Source organism: Channa argus, chromosome 22, assembly GCF_033026475.1.
Source record: "Channa argus isolate prfri chromosome 22, Channa argus male v1.0, whole genome shotgun sequence".
Taxonomy (NCBI): Eukaryota; Metazoa; Chordata; class Actinopteri; order Anabantiformes; family Channidae; genus Channa; species Channa argus.
Genome location: NC_090218.1, coordinates 13660645 through 13680325, shown reverse-complemented (window position 1 = coordinate 13680325; position 19681 = coordinate 13660645). Strand labels below are relative to the sequence as shown.

The 19681-nt window shown below is 38.4% G+C and overlaps 2 protein-coding genes across 16 annotated transcripts; one reads left to right on the top strand and one right to left on the bottom strand.

Moving 5' to 3' along the window:
• Positions 1–125: 125 nt before the first annotated feature.
• On the bottom strand, positions 126–5859 carry LOC137107940 (uncharacterized). Of its 6 annotated transcripts, XM_067492123.1 has the most exons (7): positions 5599–5859; positions 4438–4496; positions 3295–3386; positions 2049–2354; positions 1782–1898; positions 1595–1699; positions 127–1511 (listed from the first exon to the last, which is right to left on the bottom strand). In XM_067492123.1, the coding sequence occupies exons 3-7, from the start codon at positions 3371–3373 to the stop codon at positions 1435–1437; spliced, it is 684 nt and encodes a 227-aa protein (XP_067348224.1). In that variant the 5' UTR covers positions 3374–3386; positions 4438–4496; positions 5599–5859; the 3' UTR covers positions 127–1434. The 6 variants fall into 6 exon arrangements, with proteins under 6 accessions (XP_067348225.1, XP_067348224.1, XP_067348223.1 ...); XM_067492124.1 differs by lacking the exon at positions 5599–5859 and having other exon boundaries at positions 126–1511; positions 2049–2342; positions 4438–4591; XM_067492122.1 differs by lacking the exon at positions 5599–5859 and having other exon boundaries at positions 4438–4591.
• Positions 5860–12511: 6652 nt separating this feature from the next.
• On the top strand, positions 12512–19478 carry LOC137108040 (complement C1q-like protein 4). Of its 10 annotated transcripts, none has more exons than XR_010912136.1 (7): positions 12512–12616; positions 13516–13621; positions 13979–14110; positions 14892–15227; positions 16675–16788; positions 18867–18990; positions 19066–19478. XR_010912136.1 is itself a non-coding variant. In XM_067492315.1 (4 exons), exons 2-4 carry the CDS (start codon positions 13522–13524, stop codon positions 15173–15175), a joined length of 516 nt encoding a protein of 171 aa, XP_067348416.1. In that variant the 5' UTR covers positions 12512–12616; positions 13516–13521; the 3' UTR covers positions 15176–15270. The 10 variants fall into 10 exon arrangements, 1 of the variants encoding a protein (XP_067348416.1); XR_010912133.1 differs by having other exon boundaries at positions 14892–15240; XR_010912134.1 differs by lacking the exon at positions 16675–16788.
• The last annotated feature ends 203 nt before the right edge of the window (positions 19479–19681 follow it).

Sequence of the window (19681 nt, the reverse complement as noted above, 5' to 3'; positions counted from 1 at the left end):
GTAATAGTATTGAAAATTTTAAAACAATTCACCTTCGCATTAAATTAAATAATACTTTTAATTAGTTTATGATGAAGGAACATTTGTACCAGCTGAGCAGGTGGGTGTGGGAACAATTAGCATGATGTGAAAGAATTACTCGAAGCCCCTGGCTGCAAGGGGCTGTAGGTTTCCCAGGGTGCAGCTACTGGTCCTACCAACCTGAGATTTTGTTGTTGCTTTTCTTTGCTCTTTTCTCTCACTTTCCACTCACTCCAACCAGTCAAGACAGATGGCTGCCGCCCTGAGCCTGGTTCTGCCGGAGATTTCTTCCATTAAAGGGAGTTTTTCCTCTTCACAGTTGCCTAGGGCTTGTTCAAGGGGTAATTGTTGGGTTTTCTCTACATACCTATCAGTAATGACTTTATTCTGTGAAGTGCCTTGACATGACTTTGTTTTGAATTGGTGCTATATAGATAAAGTTGAATTGACTTGAAAATCTACTTTATGGTTACTGTATTGCTGTGAGCCATCTGTGCAAGTCACTAAGGGCAGGTTTTCATATCTTGTGTCCTAATAATCAACATTGTACAAAAATGTTATGACTACATGAGACCTCTGAAATTCCACCTGGAAATAACTAGTCTCAAAAATGTAAAAGTTAACATTTAGACAGGTTGTCCCCTGTAAACTAAGTCTGAACTGTTTCTAGACCAGAACAGAAGTTAATCAGTGTCAGTAACAATGTCTGTGAAAACTGGATCAGTTTTAGCCAAACATCAGGATCAGCCAACAGCATTATAACATTATTCACAGATAGAAAAGCTTCTTCATCACTTTGAATACATTTGTCTGTCTTCAACCATCTGTGCTTTTTATTTTTTTTCTGACACAACACTTTTTTTGGTCAATTCTGTAACTAACAGCTCACATCAAAACTGATAACAGTAAATGAAAGAGTGTCAGTGACACACCTGTGCCAAAAGGTGTCGCCCCATTACTTTGATTTGACCACAACATGTGACCCTTCAATATTTATGAAAATGAAGTCTCGTTATATTTGTTCTCTAATCGTCTGATCACCCGCAATGACTATTGGGATATCTGCTGTGTGGACACTAAACAGCTATATACTGAAATTTGGTGTTGCACCAAATGTTGAGACATGGAGGAGCTGAGAAAAAATTTAATTTAATTATGAGGCTGTAACTTTGACTAATATGAAGTATGATTAATTCTACCAGTTTACACATTTAACATTTTAATTTGAGGTGGAACTACTCCTACTTCAGAAATAAATCCACAGTTTCCGTCGGTTCCCACTTGTTGACAGCACTCAGGTTTTCTTGGTATTTAAAGTCCAACACTGTCACAGAAAGTTTGAATCAATGAGGTGAAATATTAACAACAGATGAAACAAAGCACACTGAAGACCAGGTGAGCTCTGACTGGTCATCAAACGTAGATATCTTCTGTCTCTACTAATGTGTGCCTTGTTATTGGCTTTCCCATGGGATCAGGATGACAGGAAACTGGGGACAGTATGGCATGATAACATCTATTAGAGTTTGTTAGCATTTGGTTATTTCTGTGTATCTAATAAGAGTTTATGTACCATAAACAGAATCTTCCCCTTTCTCCTGCTTCTCTTCACCATCATCTTTCTTCTTGTTGCCATGATGACTGTGCATCATCACATAGACATTTTCCTCCATTGGACCTCAAAACAAAATAACAGATTATAATCTGAAGATGTGACTTTAAGGACCCATCTCTTTATGTCAAGTCTCCAGATAAGGTACCTGCTGTGTTTGTCCTCTGAATCCTCCTCCTCAGGAGGAGGATGATGATTGTGAACAGCAGCAGAAACAGGAGGAGGAGGCAGCAGATCAACACCCCTACACTGCTGCTGCTGGTCTCTGCATGCATAACATGTTAATATTATACGATAAAACCATTGTTTTAAGTATAAATCAACATGATGTCATTGTCATTGATTGACATCGTTTCCTTCATTCAATTCATAGCTGCTGATATAGTTACAAGGCTCAGTGTTGTTATGAACTTACCTCCTCCCTCCACTCTGAGGAAAACGTCTCTTTTCATCAGTAGAGTCCCGTCTTCATCAAACACCTCCAAGCTGTAGTTTCCCAAGTCTTCGGTATGAACTCTGCTAAACCTTAGTGAACCATCACTCAGCAGCTCACAGCGTCCGTGGTGACACCTCGTCATGTTTTTCTTCAGGGACACCACCAAATGACGGTGAGTCCACCTGACATCGTCCCATCTCTGCTTCATCCTCCCTATCATGAGGCCTGCGGACAGCAGTGCGGTCCTATCACCATTTGTGGATACTGTGATGTCTGGAGAGAAGGCTGGGGTCGAAGGTTTTGTAGTAAATGCAGTTGAGAAATGTGATGAGCTGTTTGTCTATAGTCTGTTTGTTTGTTTATTAAACATTGGAAAACTGGGAAAAATGCCTAATTTCTCTGTGAGCAGCAGAAGCTCTGTGATTGGCTGTCAGTGAAGTGCACCCTAAAGCTGTAGTTGACTTCAGTTTTTTTTTTATGTCCACAGTCTTCCTCTAGCATTTATTATTCTGTATCACTCTATATTTAATATGTTATGATCCATAATTTAGAATAATCCTATGTTTAGACACTTCAATATATATATATTTTAAATTCTGCATCTGTACTGTAGTATTGCTAGATTATCTGTAATTTTCTATGTTGTTTATGGGTAAAAACACTGATAAATCATAAGATCATATTGGGTCTTACTATTGTTTCCTTTTTCGCTTTATTTTTGTTGACTAAATATGGCACCGTGATAAAGTTAGATGTTAGTCTGAGGTTTTATTCGCCTGATACTAAGACCTGCTATGATCAGATGATTTTATAATAATTGTGTTTAATTTTTTTAGCACAGTTGACCTCATGTTACATCCATATTACAGACAGTACTATCATACATCAATGTAATTGACCTGGTGTGTGGGGTTACAGGAAAATGGATATTTGACTGAGACAATAATATTACAGACCCATTAGTGCATGGCCTCACAGACACACTGTTAGTTTACTGCACTGGTCACAGCTGTTGTGTAATTACTACTTGTCTTTGTGCAGTTTCTGCTTCCATTTTTGTTGTTACTTTCACATGTACTTATTTCTGTCTTTGTGCGGCTGCACAAAGGAACTTGAATGTGTCACGTTGTCTTGTCCTATTTTAGAATCACATAATTTGAGCTTTAGCACATAAACCACAGTTCACACTTCACTGCTCTGGTTCCTAAAAGGAGCTCAGACTCACCCTCACTCTTCATTACAACCAACTGGAACAGAACCAACATGGCTGCCATCTGAAGTGGAGTCTGCCGACTCAGCCCCATCACCTGTCAATCACTGAGGAGGAAACAGATTCAGTGATGTGTGTATGTGTGTTTGTGTGTAATGATCAGCGCTGTTTGCTTCATTTTGAAATGTTTTAGCAGAATGTTCTGTCTGGATTCTAACAAATCACCTGCTTTTATTAAAAAATACATCATTCATCACATCAATGAAGGTTTCCCCTCACACATCCCATGGACATTATTTTTACCATGTAATAAATATTTATTAATTTATCAAAATCAATCAAATCTCAGAAAACTCAGTCAGATGAAAATGTTTGTAATTATTGGAATAAAGAGTGGAATTAGCTCATCTAGAAGAGGATCTGTCCTCTGTGGTAACACTTTGTGGAACCACCTGCTGAGCCATGTTTGTCCACTCTTCCTGTTCAAGCTTAGTGATGGTGACTGCCCTCTTCAGGTCTTTCCACAGAATTTCATTAGGATTCATGTCTGTGGTCTGACTATACCACATGGGGACATTCACCTTTGTCTCCCTCCAACACTTTGTGCTCCATTTTAAGAACCAGACAAGCTTGTGCCTCCTTCAATTTGTCACAGGAGTCCTGGTGGCATCCCTCACTAGTCTCAGCGATTCATTTCTTTGAAGAAGACCTGCTACAGTCAGATTTACACATGTACCATGTTCCTGTTTTTCTAGTGATGGATTTATCTGGACTCAGACATTTAAAGACAGGAAAATGTTCCCCTGTCTGCACGGTTCCTGTCGCTCTATAGTGTTGATTGTGTCCAGGATACTGATTCAGCAGTAACTGGACCTTCTAGATCCAGGTGTACTTACACTACAGTCCTTTAGATACAGTCACTTAGCTGATGTCCATTTAACCAACTGTGGGACTTTAGAGTCCAACTCACCTGCACCATACATTGTATAAAGACTCACTTTTTTTTCACATTAACATTAGTTTGTAGACATTTTTACTTTGGCATGAGTGAAAACAAAAAAACAAACAAACAAACCAAACATTATTGAAAGTATTAACTAAAGCACCAACTTCTGTGGCAGCTGTAAATCAGACATGGACCACACTGTTAGTTCCTACCTTTCTGAGTGATGCCAATGAAGACCAGGACAAACAGTGAGGCTTCAAATCAGATTCAGCTGAAAACAGACAAATTGTGAAAGATGACAGCGATGAGACAGAGACAAATGTCAGTGATGCAGACACCAACTGAAACACAGAAGTAGGAAATGAGATTAGAAACTTATTACGCCCCCGTCAGACCACAGACTGATTCAGTGGGTTTGTACCAAGTGAAAGACTCAGAGCCACTTCCACAGTCACATTCTTTATCACAGGGTCCCACACGTGGTTACTAAACATCCCAAACTTTAAACACCAGTCCAATTGGCACACGAGTCATAGCTGTTGGTCCCTTCATATGTCCATCCCTGCTGCTCTATGTCCTCGTTGACAAACAAGTGGCATCACACCTGGACAGTTGACACAGAGTCAAACATGTTCATACACGGATCAGAAGCTCATCACAGACAAACAGGTCATGACCAGCAGGAGGCAGTGACAACGAGCTGCAGTTTATATAAATACTGACATCCTGTACATTCTAAAAGTGGTACAATGTCAAATCAGACTTTCCTTAATGAAACATAAGCCATATTAAAACTTCTGAAAGCTGAACTATTTACATCCAAACCCACAGTAAAATTACCACTAGCATGCTAACTAACTCCTGTTGGACGTATTAAAGTAACGCTTGACCTTCAGATGTCATTTTCTCAAATAAAAACCTCCATATCACAAATAGTGTGCATTATCACCCCCAGTATCCACTGCCTATGACAGGAGATCTGTAAATCACTTCTCCTAGTTTAAAACGAATATATCTGATATGCACAATGAGATTCTTGATGTGTGCTGGGCTCTGTGTCAGATATCCACAACCAATTTCAAAAATACATTGTTGCTAGTAACAATATGGACGCCCTCAATTCCAGTTATGCCTAGTTATTATGCATTTAGATCCCAACGGTAAAAGTCCACCTGTGAGGTTGTGCAAATGCACACAACACAGAATGAGCAATTAAACAACCAGTGCTTAAGCTTAAGAAACTCATGCAAGGAGTGTAGGTGATCATCAGGTCGTGGAAAATTCTCAACTGGGATTTGGGACACAGGAGAGGCAAATTAATAACTGATCTACATTCAATAGATAATGAATGAGGATAACTGATGGAGCCTTACTCAGGATGTGTTTCACTTTGTTCCAGAGGTCTTAGCATCCAGGTGAGGAGGAATAATGAGTGGGGAGCCAAGAGGAGAGGAGGCTGGAGTTGTCGTCCGCCACATGGTCTGACAGGTGGAACTAGGCAGGAAGAGCTAGGTCAACATGGAATATTAATAACATTCATTATTGCAAACCCAATCCACAGAATCCAGAATCCAAAACAAGTTCAGATCCAAAAATCCAAAGACACAGAAACACAGAGTAAAAGGTATCCAAAGGGGAGGGACAAAAGCAGATCCGAGAGACAGAGCAGAGGTGCATAACCACAGAGGCGGGGTAGATAAAAATACGTAAGCAGGCAGGAGCAGGGGCAAACAAGGGAGGTCCAAGGTCCAAAAAGTGTTCAATCCAAAATGTCAGAAAAAAAATCAAAGGAACAAGAAGCCTGGAGAGTCAAATTAGGTGACAAGACAATTTGGCAAGGAAACAAAGACTCTTGGCTGCTTAAACAGAGAGGGGGGAGACACAGGTGAAAGCAATCAAACTGATAATGATGGTAAAACTGGAAATACTGCAGAGGGGGAGAACAATAGGTGGCAATGTCAAAATAAAAGCCCAGAACCAGAAGGGGTCATGACATCACCATGCAGAGATGTATGATGTCTGTCATTCAGGCCTGTTATTCACGTGATACTATACCTCTTGTTGTGTTTTAAATTAAATTCATCTGACTTCTTGTTGAAGATGTGTGTGATCCCACAGAACAAACCCTTACAATTTATAAGATCTCAGCAGGAAACATTTTAAAACCCTTCAACCACAGATCCACTGTGATGCAACACCCAGAGTAGCAGGCACATGATTGTCCTTATTCTCAAATACACACACACCCTGAAATATAAGGTCTTTATTTAAACAAGTTTCAGAACATCTGCCCTGTGATATATTAATCGGTTGGTTTACATGTGAAGTAAACTTAAAAAACTAATTATTTAGTTGTGACATTCAGGTTTAGACCAGTTTACTGTGTCCCTCCACAGGACTAGGATCGCATTTTACTTTCAACAAAACAGAACACTGCTGCCAATGCTGCCACTTTTAATTGCCCTGTTTCGGTGTGGGTTTCCTGCCACAGTCCAGAGTGTTGCTTTGCTGCATCCTGCTGGCCTGGTAAGGATCTAACATCCGCATGCTTATGTAGCCCCCCAGTAGGCCTACTACCTTCCTGGGCTATCAGAATCTATAGCCCGGTAAGTATCTGAGGTATCTGCTACTGTGTTCTCTACCAAATCTTAGGTGCATTGTAGTTCAACTCAGGTTCTCCTGGTTTATCAATCACTAGGTTTGGCAAGGAGATTGGAAATAGCAGCTCTACACAGAGAGTAAAAAAAGAGACCTCCATCCCACAAGGAATGCACACATACACAACCTATAAGAAAAGTTCAGCAGAAATGTATTTATAAAATATCACATATAAAACCAACATAAAACTGCATGAAAAAGTTAAATTAAATGACAAGAAAATAATTAACAAACCCAAAATAAAATTGTCATGTCAACCAAAATATTAATTTGCGAGTGTTGACTGTTCTTTGCTTAATGTACTATGACCTTTGTTGAATTGTTCCTTTAATTGTCTCGCCAAGTTGGATCCCTTCCAGTATTTGGCAAAAGCATGTCAAGCAAGATATTAGGGAAAAAAAGGATATAGTAATAATATAGCAACAATTCTCCTAGACCAAATTTCCTTTAATTTGGTTCATACCTCCAGCAATCAGCATCTTGATGAGAAGACTGCACCAATGAATGGCGAGGACAATCCAGCTAGTTGGTGCAGCTGCAAAGGTGCAGAAAAATTGATCCTCATAAAAACAAAAAACAAAAAAACAATCTGCACACAAATGTGCAGAACAATTATCACATAGTCTAAAAGATCACCTTTCTGAGGTTCCCTCAGACAAGTGTTCCCTCTCCCTGGCAGTGTACGTCCAGCAAACACAGTGGAGCAGCTCAGACTGAAGATGTGTTGAAACACATCACATAGCTGAACATGTTACAAATATACTGAGGTCAACTCTATCCAGGCCCACAGACTTGGGTCCAATCCCAATTCAACTCTAAGTGCTGCCTCATTTTTGAGTTTCCTTTCAAAAGGGTTATGGTTAGATTCAAGATTCAAAGATTCAAAGATTCAAGATTAAAAGTGTTTATTGTCATATGCACAGATAGAACGCATGTTTCCCAGTACAATGAAATTCTTACTTTGCCCTCCACTCTAAATGTCATACAGTAAGTAAAATGAGAATAGACAAAAAATAGAAATAAAATAAAATACAATTAAAATAAAAAATAAGAGCAAATACAATAAGAGCAATAAGGCAATAAAGGTGAGGTAGTGCAGTTTTTAAAAAGGCAATAAAATGAGTTAGAGGGTTATGGTTTGGGGTATGAAATGAAATAACCCTTCAAGAATCCTACACATCATCAAAGCCAAATGGGGCATGTCATTTAATGAGGAGTCCCCTGTAAACCTATCGAATGTAAAAAGACTTCTGTAACCACTACTGTTACCAACAGCAAATATGTTGGTATCTAAGGAAATGTTCTCATCTCGTTGCTAAACAAAATAATGTTGGTTGGAAAACATGGATTTTGGGAATATATATTCACAATACAAAATTATTATAGCGCCAGAATCCTATTTAAGTTCTGTACATAGTACACAGTGGATAAGATCTCCTTCTTGTTCACATGTTCTCCTTATCATCTAATGCTAAAAATAGGCAGATAAAGTACCACAAAATTGATTGTCGCTCAGGAAGGTAGAGCGATCGTCCACCAATCCTACAGTTAAGGTTCTATCCCCGGCTCCTCCAGCTACATGTTGAAGTGTCCTTGAGTAAGACACTGACCTCAAACTTAGTTTACTTAGTTTACAATTTGCTTTACAATTTAACATTGTAAAGCACTTTGGATAAATACACTATAGAAGCAGATTATGTATCTGCTTGTGAATTGGCACGGAAACTGGCAGCTTATTGCAAGTGGGAATGCAAAGAAGGTTGTATTTTTGTTAATGTAAATATTAAACTATGGGCTGGATGGCCTATAGTATTGAAAATTAATTGACTTTTGTTGAGAGCTTTTTGTTAGGTCAGCAGTCTGTAGTTTTTAGGGGTACACAAGTGTCTACAGAAACTAATGTAATCTGTGATACAGTCTGTGAGATCACCAGTGTCCTCACCATATAGGAAACACAGTCTGTAATATCAACACATCTCTGCAGGGCAGCACTTGACCCCTCTGAACACCCATTCACAATTTTAATGGTGGCAGGCTGCCTCTGCATTGTACTGTTATCAACATTCATTTATTTCTTCTATTCACTAACTGACTCTAAGATAGTAGCATTAAAAAGCATATATAGGCGGAAACACACCAAAGAAATAAACTACATTATATAATAAAATTAAAATTATCCTTTATGCTTTATATAATATTTTAAAGTGAAAAATCAGACCAAGAAACATTTGTGGTGCTGAATAAAATCTAAGGACAAAGATCAGTGTAACTAGAGGCTTGATGTGGAACAGAACCAGCAGTTTGGAGCAGATTTTTATGTGCTGACATCTGCTTCATCCAGAATTAAAGATTACCATTTAGGTACAGCTATGACCCAGAAGGTAGTTGACTAACTACTTTGGGGTTTATCGCTCAGCTCTAAGCTCCTCCTGTCCACAGGTCAAAGAGTCCATGGGCAGGACACTCAACCCCAGGTTGCTCTCGGTGGGTCAGACCAGCACCTGACATGGCAGACCTGCTGTTATTGGTGTGTGTAAGGGGGGAATAAGAAGCAACTGTAAAGTGCTTTGGGTACTGATAAGGTTCAAAATGGAGATTTATTTATTCATTGCATTGTGTTTTTGCACAGTAACTAAAGCTGCAGATGCATGAAAAGTAATACATGGCCGTCCACCCTGAGCCTGGTTCTGCTGGAGGATTCTTCCGTTAAAGGGATTTTTTCCTCTCCACTGTTGCCAATGGCTTGCTCCAGGGGGAATTGTTGGGTTCTCTCTATACATCTTTATAATCTTGACTTTATTCTGTAAAGAGCCCTGAGATTACTTTATTGTGAATTAGCGCTATATAAATAAAGTTGAATTGAATTGAATACACCATGGAATTACTAAGATAATACTGCATATAGAGGAAATATTCTTAGACACAGTACTTCTAAATAATGACATTTAATAATATTATTGTCTTACAGAACACATTAGGCATGGTTCCAATCCAATCCAACTTTATTTATAAAACATGTAAAAGATTTTAAAAAATAAATAAAATAGATATAAGACACAAAAACAAATATAAAGCAAACAGTAAAAGACAGTAAAACAGAACTGCTGTACTGAGAATCTGACTTTTGAACCCTAAATACAGATCACCTGCAGCATGTTACCTGTGTCTCTGTCTTATAAAACACCACATCAGGTACTGGAGACTGAAAATGAGGATGTGAGTGTTTCTCATAATAAACCTGTCAAAAAAACATTCACTTTACATAGTGGTGACTCTCTGAAAGCTGAGACATGATTTTTCATGGATTAATGTTCATAAGATTCTATTTATAATTGTATATACATTAAAATTAAATTAGATCATTATTAATTAATTATTAGATTAATGTTAGTTGGTCTTTTATTAATATAGAGATAAGACCATGATGACAAATTGGCAATGCTCCCTGCTGGCTGTGTGAATCCAAATACAATATATGAATAGAAATATTTTGTGGAGCTTTACACAATTTTTTAACCTCACATTTGACATGATGGTCTGGTTTCTGGTTTCAGGACTGTTCAATAAAATAAAAATAAGATTTTGTCGTGGCAAAATGCAACAATTAGTGGTCAAAGAAACCTTGAGTGTAATCACTAAAGAAGCTTCCACATCCAGGATGGTTTTATTTTCTTGCAAGAGAGATGTGCACCAACAGAGTTTCAAGCCTCCATCCAGTGCAGTTCTAAGGACTTAACATGTCAAACGTGAATTTATATCCTTCTGTTGCTGGGCAGAATACTCTTTACCTGCCTGAGGTTGCTGCCTCCAGCTTTCTCCTTTTATAGTAACCTCTCCAACATACGTTAAGCACATAGGAATTTGGTCTAACTTGATGTCTCCGTGTGAGCAGTCTACCATATAGCTGAACTTGAGCACCCCTACCGACTCTTCTCAGAACAAAAACATATATATCAAACCAAATGTCTCAACATCCCCATTAAACATCCTGCAATAGCACGATGAGCACATTCCAACACCACAACCAAACAAAACACAAGCACCAAAAGGATTCATACCTGATTTTCCATCACACTTTTATCAGCTGCTGAAGATCAGCATCAAGTCAACTGAGCTGCTGAGGGTCCCCCTACCTTTACCACTATGTAACAAGCAGTACACTAGTACAGCCAGATGGAAAACAACTATTCATGCATTTTAGGCATATGCAGGGTCAAGACATTATTAACTTACTCTTATCTTTGCTTTTAATTAATGCCTCATATGCTTAATATTTTGCTATGTAATACAACATAAAAATAATGTTTATTTTTGCTACCATAAACATCTGACCAATCTGTAGCCTTGCCTATAGCAACAGCTATGGACACACTGCTCTAGTTCAAGCTTAGCCTTTTGTGCTGTTAAATACTGAGCTTTATCTCCATGATGTTTTTAGGTTTGTTAAAATTTTTAATCTTTCTCCTGGATATTGAGCAGTGGTGAAGCTACTCCCATTGTAATATCACACCCGGACATGTGGGGATAAACCCAGAGCCCTTAGATATGATCATACCTTTCTGAAACAACAGCAGCTTGAGATGGGGGTGGATTGGGGAAATGTAAGGTCAAGTAGTATCTTTCAGGTATAGTCCCTGCTATAAAATGTTCATACTTCACTTATTGATTGATTTTAATTAATCTATTACATAGCTGCAGCCGCAGTTTAAGAGAATATGGTTCATTTATTAGGCTGATAAATGAAGCATTTAAGCTTGTGTTTTGTCAACAATATCTTAAAACCTCCTTATTCACTTGCTGGCTTTACAGCTCTGCTTACTGTGACACATTTACAAGGCTCTGTGTTAGGACCAATACTTTTTAACATTATTAGAAAACACTCCATAAATTTCCATTGCTATGCTGATGATACCCAGCTATGAAAATAATCAGTTAATTAAGCTTCAAACATGCCTACAAGACATAAAGGCCTGGATGTCCAACAATTTTTTACTTCTAAACTAAAACAAAACTGAAGTGTTAGTATTTGGGCCCAAAAATCTCAGAAATATGATGATGACAATTGCAGGGTGAGAAGAGAGGAGTGAACAATAACATGGTTTCAGCAGTCATCACCCTGAACCAGAACTTTCCACCACACAATATCCAGTTGTCTCTAAAATAAACATGTCCTGTACAAAGTGCTTCATTTGATGATTATAAAACACCTTTTGTCTTAATTTCTAAATAACTCATTTATCATCAATTTGTAATCTTTCTACTTATTGTCCTTTTATCTTATCATGGGTTAGTTAAACAGAACATGATTAGTTTCTGATGATTCTCTCACATAAATTAGTTTTTAATAAATAATTCAGGAACAATCTGAATTGCTGTTGTTAAACATGAATTTGTTTGACTAAACTGAATTCATATAAGTGTTTTTGATTTCCTGAATTAAATTGAATATTTCGACATTTGAAAAATGTCCGACATGTTGTGATTCCTTTTCTCCCTCAAACTCTGTAACCAAGTTCTCCAGCCTGAACAACAAACTGCGTGTTGCTCCATAAAACCCAGTTTTTACTGCAGTGACGACTTGATGTGGGAGTTGATTGCTTAGAGGAAGTTTCCTGTGAGCTTTATTTCGAAAGGTTTTGTGTTTCCGGAAGACGACTTCCTGTTTCCATTTTTGACAAAAACGCATTAGCAGAAATGTTCTTTGGTTCAGTTTGAGGCGAAAACAACACTTCGGTAAGTTTAAATAAATTAAGATTTTCTAGCAGTTCTTTAATCGGAACATCTGAAGATAAACTGACGTTTCTTACGTCCACACTGTTTTTCTCTCCGTACTTTCACTTTTGGTTCGGCTCCGTTTCTCATCGGTCGGTCTGGGTCAGCATGTTTGTCTGGTTCTTCATTAAACACAGTTAAAGTCACGTGTTGAACGGAGGTCTTGACACGGGTGTGATCGGATGTTTGTGTATGTGTATCTTCAGAGATTGATTTTAGTGATTCTGAATACGTCTGGCCACATTTTAGATGTGAGATCAGCGAAAGTGACATAGGTACAAATAAGTAAAGGTGCTGTACTCAAGTACATATCCAGGGTACTTATTGTGTATTTAGTTATTTAAAATACCAGAAATTACTTTTGATGGTAACTAGAAATCAGGTTTTTAAAATAGTTTTTTTCTTGAATCTGTGCATGAGTTAAAATTTCAGATTTTGGCAGAAACTTTGTTTATGAGCGACAAATCTGGATCTTTTTTTGTAGTTTTTGGAAAATCTGATTATTATCTCAAATAAAGAAAATTCCCAAACTTACCAGCACCACTGATAATTATTCCTATATGTGTCTCTATTTATTAAATGTTGTTTAATGTTTATTAAATGTGTATTAAATATTATATGACTTTTTTTCATCTTCCAACATGAAAAAACTTAATTTACTTAAAGTGTGAAACGATCGGCTTCAGACAGGGATGTGATCCAGAATCACCAGCAGATCCAGGAGCTCTGACATCTGGATCATACAGTTTAATCCTGACCAGATGTAACTGTAGATTGATTTCTATTCACATCTGTACGGACCACTGGTTTCCAGAGGACACAGATTAGCTGTTTTTCCCCTGACCTGTCTCTCCCATCAGACCACAATGGAGGACAATGGAGAAATCTATGCTCTGCTGAGGGAGATGGCTTCCACCCTGGCTCAGCAGAAAGTCGACATCATGTTCTTAAAGAGAGAGAATCAAGGTGCCGCATGATGTCTGCCAAAGGTTTTCATGTCAGAATATCCTGGGTTTCTTCTTTTTTACAATATGCTGGAAAAATTTAAACTGGTTTTTGCTCCTTTTTTTTTCAGCACAAGCAGCAAAACTGAAAAAACTGGAGCAACAGAAGACTGAGCGTGAAAAGCAAGCTCTGAACATCTGATTGGTTCTAGAGAGACCAGCATTAATGCTGATCTTTATTTAAACACACTGACAGAAATGTCATTGTTTGTCCTAATTTAGTTTAGTTTTCTGCAGCAGAATTTTGTCTTAAACATCCACAATGGACAGATTACCAACCTTTCAGTTTATTAAACTCAGAGGATTCTGTGTCTCTCAGGGACACAGGTGGCCTTCTCAGCCTCTCTGCTGCCAGACGGTGAAGACACCATTGGGCCCTTTCCCATACACACACCTTTGGTCTACAAACGTGTCGTCACAAACATTGGAAATTCCTACAACCCAAACACAGGTACTGAGCCGGAGATGTTTACCTACATGCACATAACGTGCACACTGCTGCTCAAAGGTGGAGGGTCACCAAGGTCATTAGTTTTAAATTGTCACTGACGACGTTACAAATGATGATTGTTTCAGACTTTACTTTCATCAAGGAATCTTCGATTTGCAGTATTTACAGCTATGTGGGGGCAGTGGGGTCTGCTAGTCATCCGTTTGTTGTTTTGCAGGGATCCAGCCACTGCACTGGTCCCTCTCCATCACAGACAGATCACAAGCTGACTGCTTCTTCCCTGAACACTTCTTACAGAGTTTAGATCTGTGGGTCTGTGCTAGGAAGTCCGGTTCTTTTTTGATCCAATACATCAAAATAAATCAAATTTTCCAGTGGAAATTAAACAACATGCACCATTATCTTCATAAATAACTAATTTTGTACAGAGAAGAGCAGGGTTATTGTTTCTTACAGAAGAGATTTCCAATGATCAATCAGCCTTTGAAATTGATTCAAACATCATAATCAGCAAACATATCAAACCTCTGGATCACAGGACTAAGGTTTGCTGATTTTAGGCCTTTGTATGTAGATAATATGTATACAAACAGCTGTTTTGTGTAGTGATGATCATTCACAACATGACTCTTGTCTGCACTGTTTATCTGATCAGTAATATTTTCTTAATGTCAGAAACCTGCTAAGTGACCCAAAACTTCTGAACAGTCGTGTGTTTGCTGTGTAGACATCATTCTAGCAACAGATGTTTCAACAGCTGCTTTCCCACTCTTTTCCACAGGTGTTTTCACTGCTCCAGTGCGAGGACTCTACCACTTTGAGTGGCACATCGCTCAGTACGGAGATCCCAAACATTCCACAGGTGTTGAGTTGATGAGGAACTCTGAACGTGTTTTTATGGCCTGGGAGCACAACTCTTCTGGTTTTGGGAGTTCATCTAATGGGGTCAACCTGGTTCTGGAGGTTGGAGACACTACATTCCTGCGTCTGTGGAATGGAACCACTCTGTTTGACAACACAAGTCACCACACCACCTTCAGTGGTCACTTGTTGTTCCCCATGTGAGAGGACAACAGATTTTTCTCAAAGTATACATGGGAACAGTCCCAGTACGCAGGTATCTGCATACAGTGAGTACTTTAAATAAACATATGACTCCAGTTTTGTCTGAGTACATTTCTTTTACAGTTGAACACACTGAAAGCAGTAAGATAAGAAGTGTTGATACTGTATACCGTCCCCTGATGGACAGGAGATAAAAGTTCAGATTTTAAGCTTTTATTTGATTTTTACACCTTTAAATAACAAAGACGATACTGTAACAACTTTTGTAACAAAGTAACTTAAAGGATCAAAAAAATAAATAAAACATATCTTAATATGATACTGGTGATATGATATGAATACTGGCTGAATATCCAGTTTACAGTAACTAAGACTCACTTACATTACCACCCTTTTCTTATGATTTTCCTTACCCAGGCTTTTACCCCAGCCTCCTTCATTTGTTAGTGTGCTCTGATGACATTTACGTGTGCATTTGATAAACGTATGCCATTATTTCACCCTGTGGTTAAGAAGGTAGAGCCTTGTCTTCAGAGAGGTCCACTGTGTCATATAGAAAATTATGATGAGTGAAGCACTGTAATAAACGGGGTTCAGCTCCTGAAGTACTGTTGAAGCAGCTTGACACTCCAGAACATCTCAATAATCAAGTTCTGGCATAAAGGTTCACTGTATAGTTTTAAGATTCTGAAATGACAAACAGCTTTTCTTTCCAAAAAGGCAGAATAATTTATTCTTAAAACTATTCTTAAAAATTGATGCTTAAAACTATATTTGATGTACACCAGGTACTGCTCATCATCTGCCTCCCTATGGGAGGGATGACAGCAGGGACGGGGACTGATTGGAACTTAGAGAACAATGAATGCTGGAGCTGAAGAGGATCTGTAAGAAATAATCCAGTAGAGAATTAACCAAGAAAATTTTAAATTGGAATTACTGTCAAAAGTGGTCAATGAAGGACTGAATAACTGGTGTGAATCTGTCTATAAATTAGAATTGTCAGTTGTAGATTCTTGTCGGCCCTGTGATAGACTGGATCTGTCCAGGACTGATTCCTCCGCTCTTGTAAAAGCATTTTTAAAAGCTGGTCCTTTTTAAGACTATAAAGATATATAGAGAGATTTGTAGGCCCAAGTACACTCACAGCAGCTTCTCTTGGAAAAGGTCAGTGCTGAAGTATTTTACAGTTCCTGACAGTTGCAAAGTATCAGTAGCTCCTATTGTTTCACACAGCTGTTCTGTGTGCTAAAATGTCCAGTACCTGAGTGAATCCAAATGGACCTGAGCACACATGATGAGAGCTCACAGACTTTTGGATCAGATCTAATCATCTCTGGGTCTGTTGGGTCAGGCTCTGCTGTCCTCGGGTCCCTCTCAAATTGAGGCTTTATGCTTGTTTTTTGTTTGTTTAAAGAAAAATAATTTTTGCTCCTCAGGTGTGGACCCATCAAGTCTGTTTCAGGACTTTAAGCCAGGTTGTAATGTTCTCTTTTCAGGCGGTGCTACTAGGCAGAAACACTGCACTGAAATTTAGTCACATGATGGCACCTGGTATATGGACAGGGACGTCTTTGCCAATCGACCAATCTGGTCGCAGCAGCCCCAACCAGGTCAGGTGTGCATGCACCAGCAGAAGTGTCAGCATTTTTTTCAAACTGCATTGACCTCTGATAGGTTAATATGCTCTTTCCTGAGTAACAGCCCAAGGACTTTACTAAACATTTACTATAAAATATCAGCTTATTGTCAATCAGTTTTATTTCTGTAGCAATTCTAAGACTCATTGTCAGTTTCACGTCAGCATCCAAGCAAAATCAATATTGATCAATATTATAAACTCATGTAAAACTTGTGAATTATGAGCTATAAGATGAGAATGACAAATGTTCAGTGTTGTTTACCCATTTCTTTTTTTTAAATTCCCAGTCTGATGTTACACTGTGTATGTGAATTTCTACATTATCATAACAGCAGATTTGTAAAGACTCTTTCCTCTCCATATGATTTTCATCTTTGGAAATGTAGTCAGATAAGCTGCAGATCTACCATTAAAGTCTGTATAAAGCATTAATTAAAGGTTACCAAATTTTCCTCTTGAAAGACTAAGACAGCAGCCAATTCAAACAGAGGTCAACTGCTGTCCTGATAGGACATGAGACCTAGAGATAAACTTAGCAAGTGGACTTAAAGGTTAACAACCCCTTTGAGTCACTGTGTAGTAAAAAAGATGGAGGAAAACCTTACTACATATAAAATACAGTGATTTAGAATTTTATTTTATTTATTTTTTTAATTTATTTAATTTCGTATAAATTCCTAAAGAAAGATGGTTTGCCTGTAACGTAACAAAAAGAGTGGTCCACCTGTTGTAACAGAAGAAAATATGGCTCACACTGAAAATGTATGTACACATACATGTGATGGACTTATTATTACGAGCCTTCTCTGTGTGAAAGACACGAGGAACAGACCAGGATGAAGAGAAATAATGTCATTGTTGGGAGCGAAGTGACTGCAGCAGTCTGGGTGAGTGACTGATGGTCGCTAACGTTAACCACAGCTGACCTGATGCACTCACGTCACAGGGTTGTAAACCTTGGTGTCACTACCAGGATAAAAATCAGTGTTCAGACTTCTGATACAGGCAGGAGGACTCACACTAACCCATGACAAAAACTAATGCACAAGGATCAACTTGTGTGTGTTTCCCATATTATTTAATATGAATCCAGTAACTACGTTTTGCAGACTAAGAGAGAACAGAGAAAGAACTTACTGCTGTAATTACAATAAAAACCTCAGTATAATGGACATATTAAAGTCTCTGCACTGGAGGAGCTGCAGTCAGGCTGACTCGGTCCTGGCTTCAGCATCTCATCAAAAACTGAAATGAAATTAGGAACATAATGCTAGTCTTAAATGGACAGTGGAAAGGTTGGTGAGCCTGAGCTTGTGTTGTTGTTCCAACACTGTTTCAAAGGACAGAGATGATAAGACTTCATTTTTTTCATGTTTGCTCAAATCTGTACCCTCCTCCATGTCAGCAGTATGTCCACTCTGTGCAGAGAGAGCCGACTGCTGCAGATAAAGACAAGGTACAGCATGAAGTCAGGTCATTATAGAAAAAAACACTGTGGTCAGTACAGGATCAGAACAGTCCATTAACAACTGAAATACAGACATAATAAAATAATTACCTGATCTTTCATGCATGAAATAAAATTAGTAATAATAATTTTTCCTTCCATCCATAATCTGTAACCTCTTAACCTGTTCAGGGTCTAGGGGGTACTATCCTATAATACCTGTTCCTCACTATAAATGAGTTACTTAGCAAAGTACTTCAGAACTCTCCCTGTACTGTTGATAGTACAGCTGAGTACATGTCCAGGAGGATCATATGTACCGCATTGTTTTCACTGTGTACATCGTTGACATTCACAACTGGCCCCAGTTTATTTCATTTCATCATCTCAACATAAAAAAAACTAAACAAAACCAGATTCAGAGTCCCCCTATGGCCTTCAAATCAAACACTCCCAGACTCTGGTGGGGTGTCAGATGAACATATGGCTAAATGTAACACATGATTAACTTTGGTCAAATGTAGCTAGTTCAAAATCCCACACTTACACAATAATGGTCATATTTGTGTGACAGTTTCCATGAACTGATGTCTGTCTCTCAGCCCAGCAGCTCAGCATCTCTGTTGGCTGAAGGTGAAAACACCATGGGACCCTTTTGAGAAAACACACCTCTGATCTACAAACACATCGTCACCAACATTGGAAAAGCCTACAACCCAAACACAGGTACTGACCTGGAGACATTTGAACAATATTTATGCTGATTTTATATTTAAATTGACATGAACAAATGTCCCACAGGTGTTTTCACTACACCGCTTAGAGGAGTTTACCACTTTGACTGGCCCATCGCTCAGTATGCAAATGCTTCACACGCTACAGGTGTTGCTTTGATGAACTTTGATTGTGTTTTTACGGCCTGGGAACAGAACTCGTCTGGTTTTGGGAGTTCTTCTAATGGTGTCAACCTGTTTCTGGAGGTCGGAGAGACTGTGTACCTGTCGAAAGGCACCACGCTGTTTGACAATCCGAGCCACCACACCACCTTCATTGGTCACCTGCTGTTCGTCATCTGTGAGGAAAGGGTCATGTTTATAAGGTCATCCTAAAGCTTCTTGATTGCTAAAACTAAAGATCTTAAAGTAAGTTTCCTGTAAATCTGCAACAGTCTCTTAAAGTGATTATTTTTCTGATGAATAAAGAGTAAAAATATAACTGCAGTTCTATCTGTGGACATTATTATTGTTTTTAATTAGAAACCATACTGAAAGCTGAACCTCAAGTACATTGTAAGCATATACAAGATACAGAGAGTTAAAAAAGGTACTGATCTAATGTATTACTTATAGGTCCATAAATAATAATATATAAATAAAACAAAACATGTGTCATTCTGTTAGGTTTAAGTTGGCTTAGC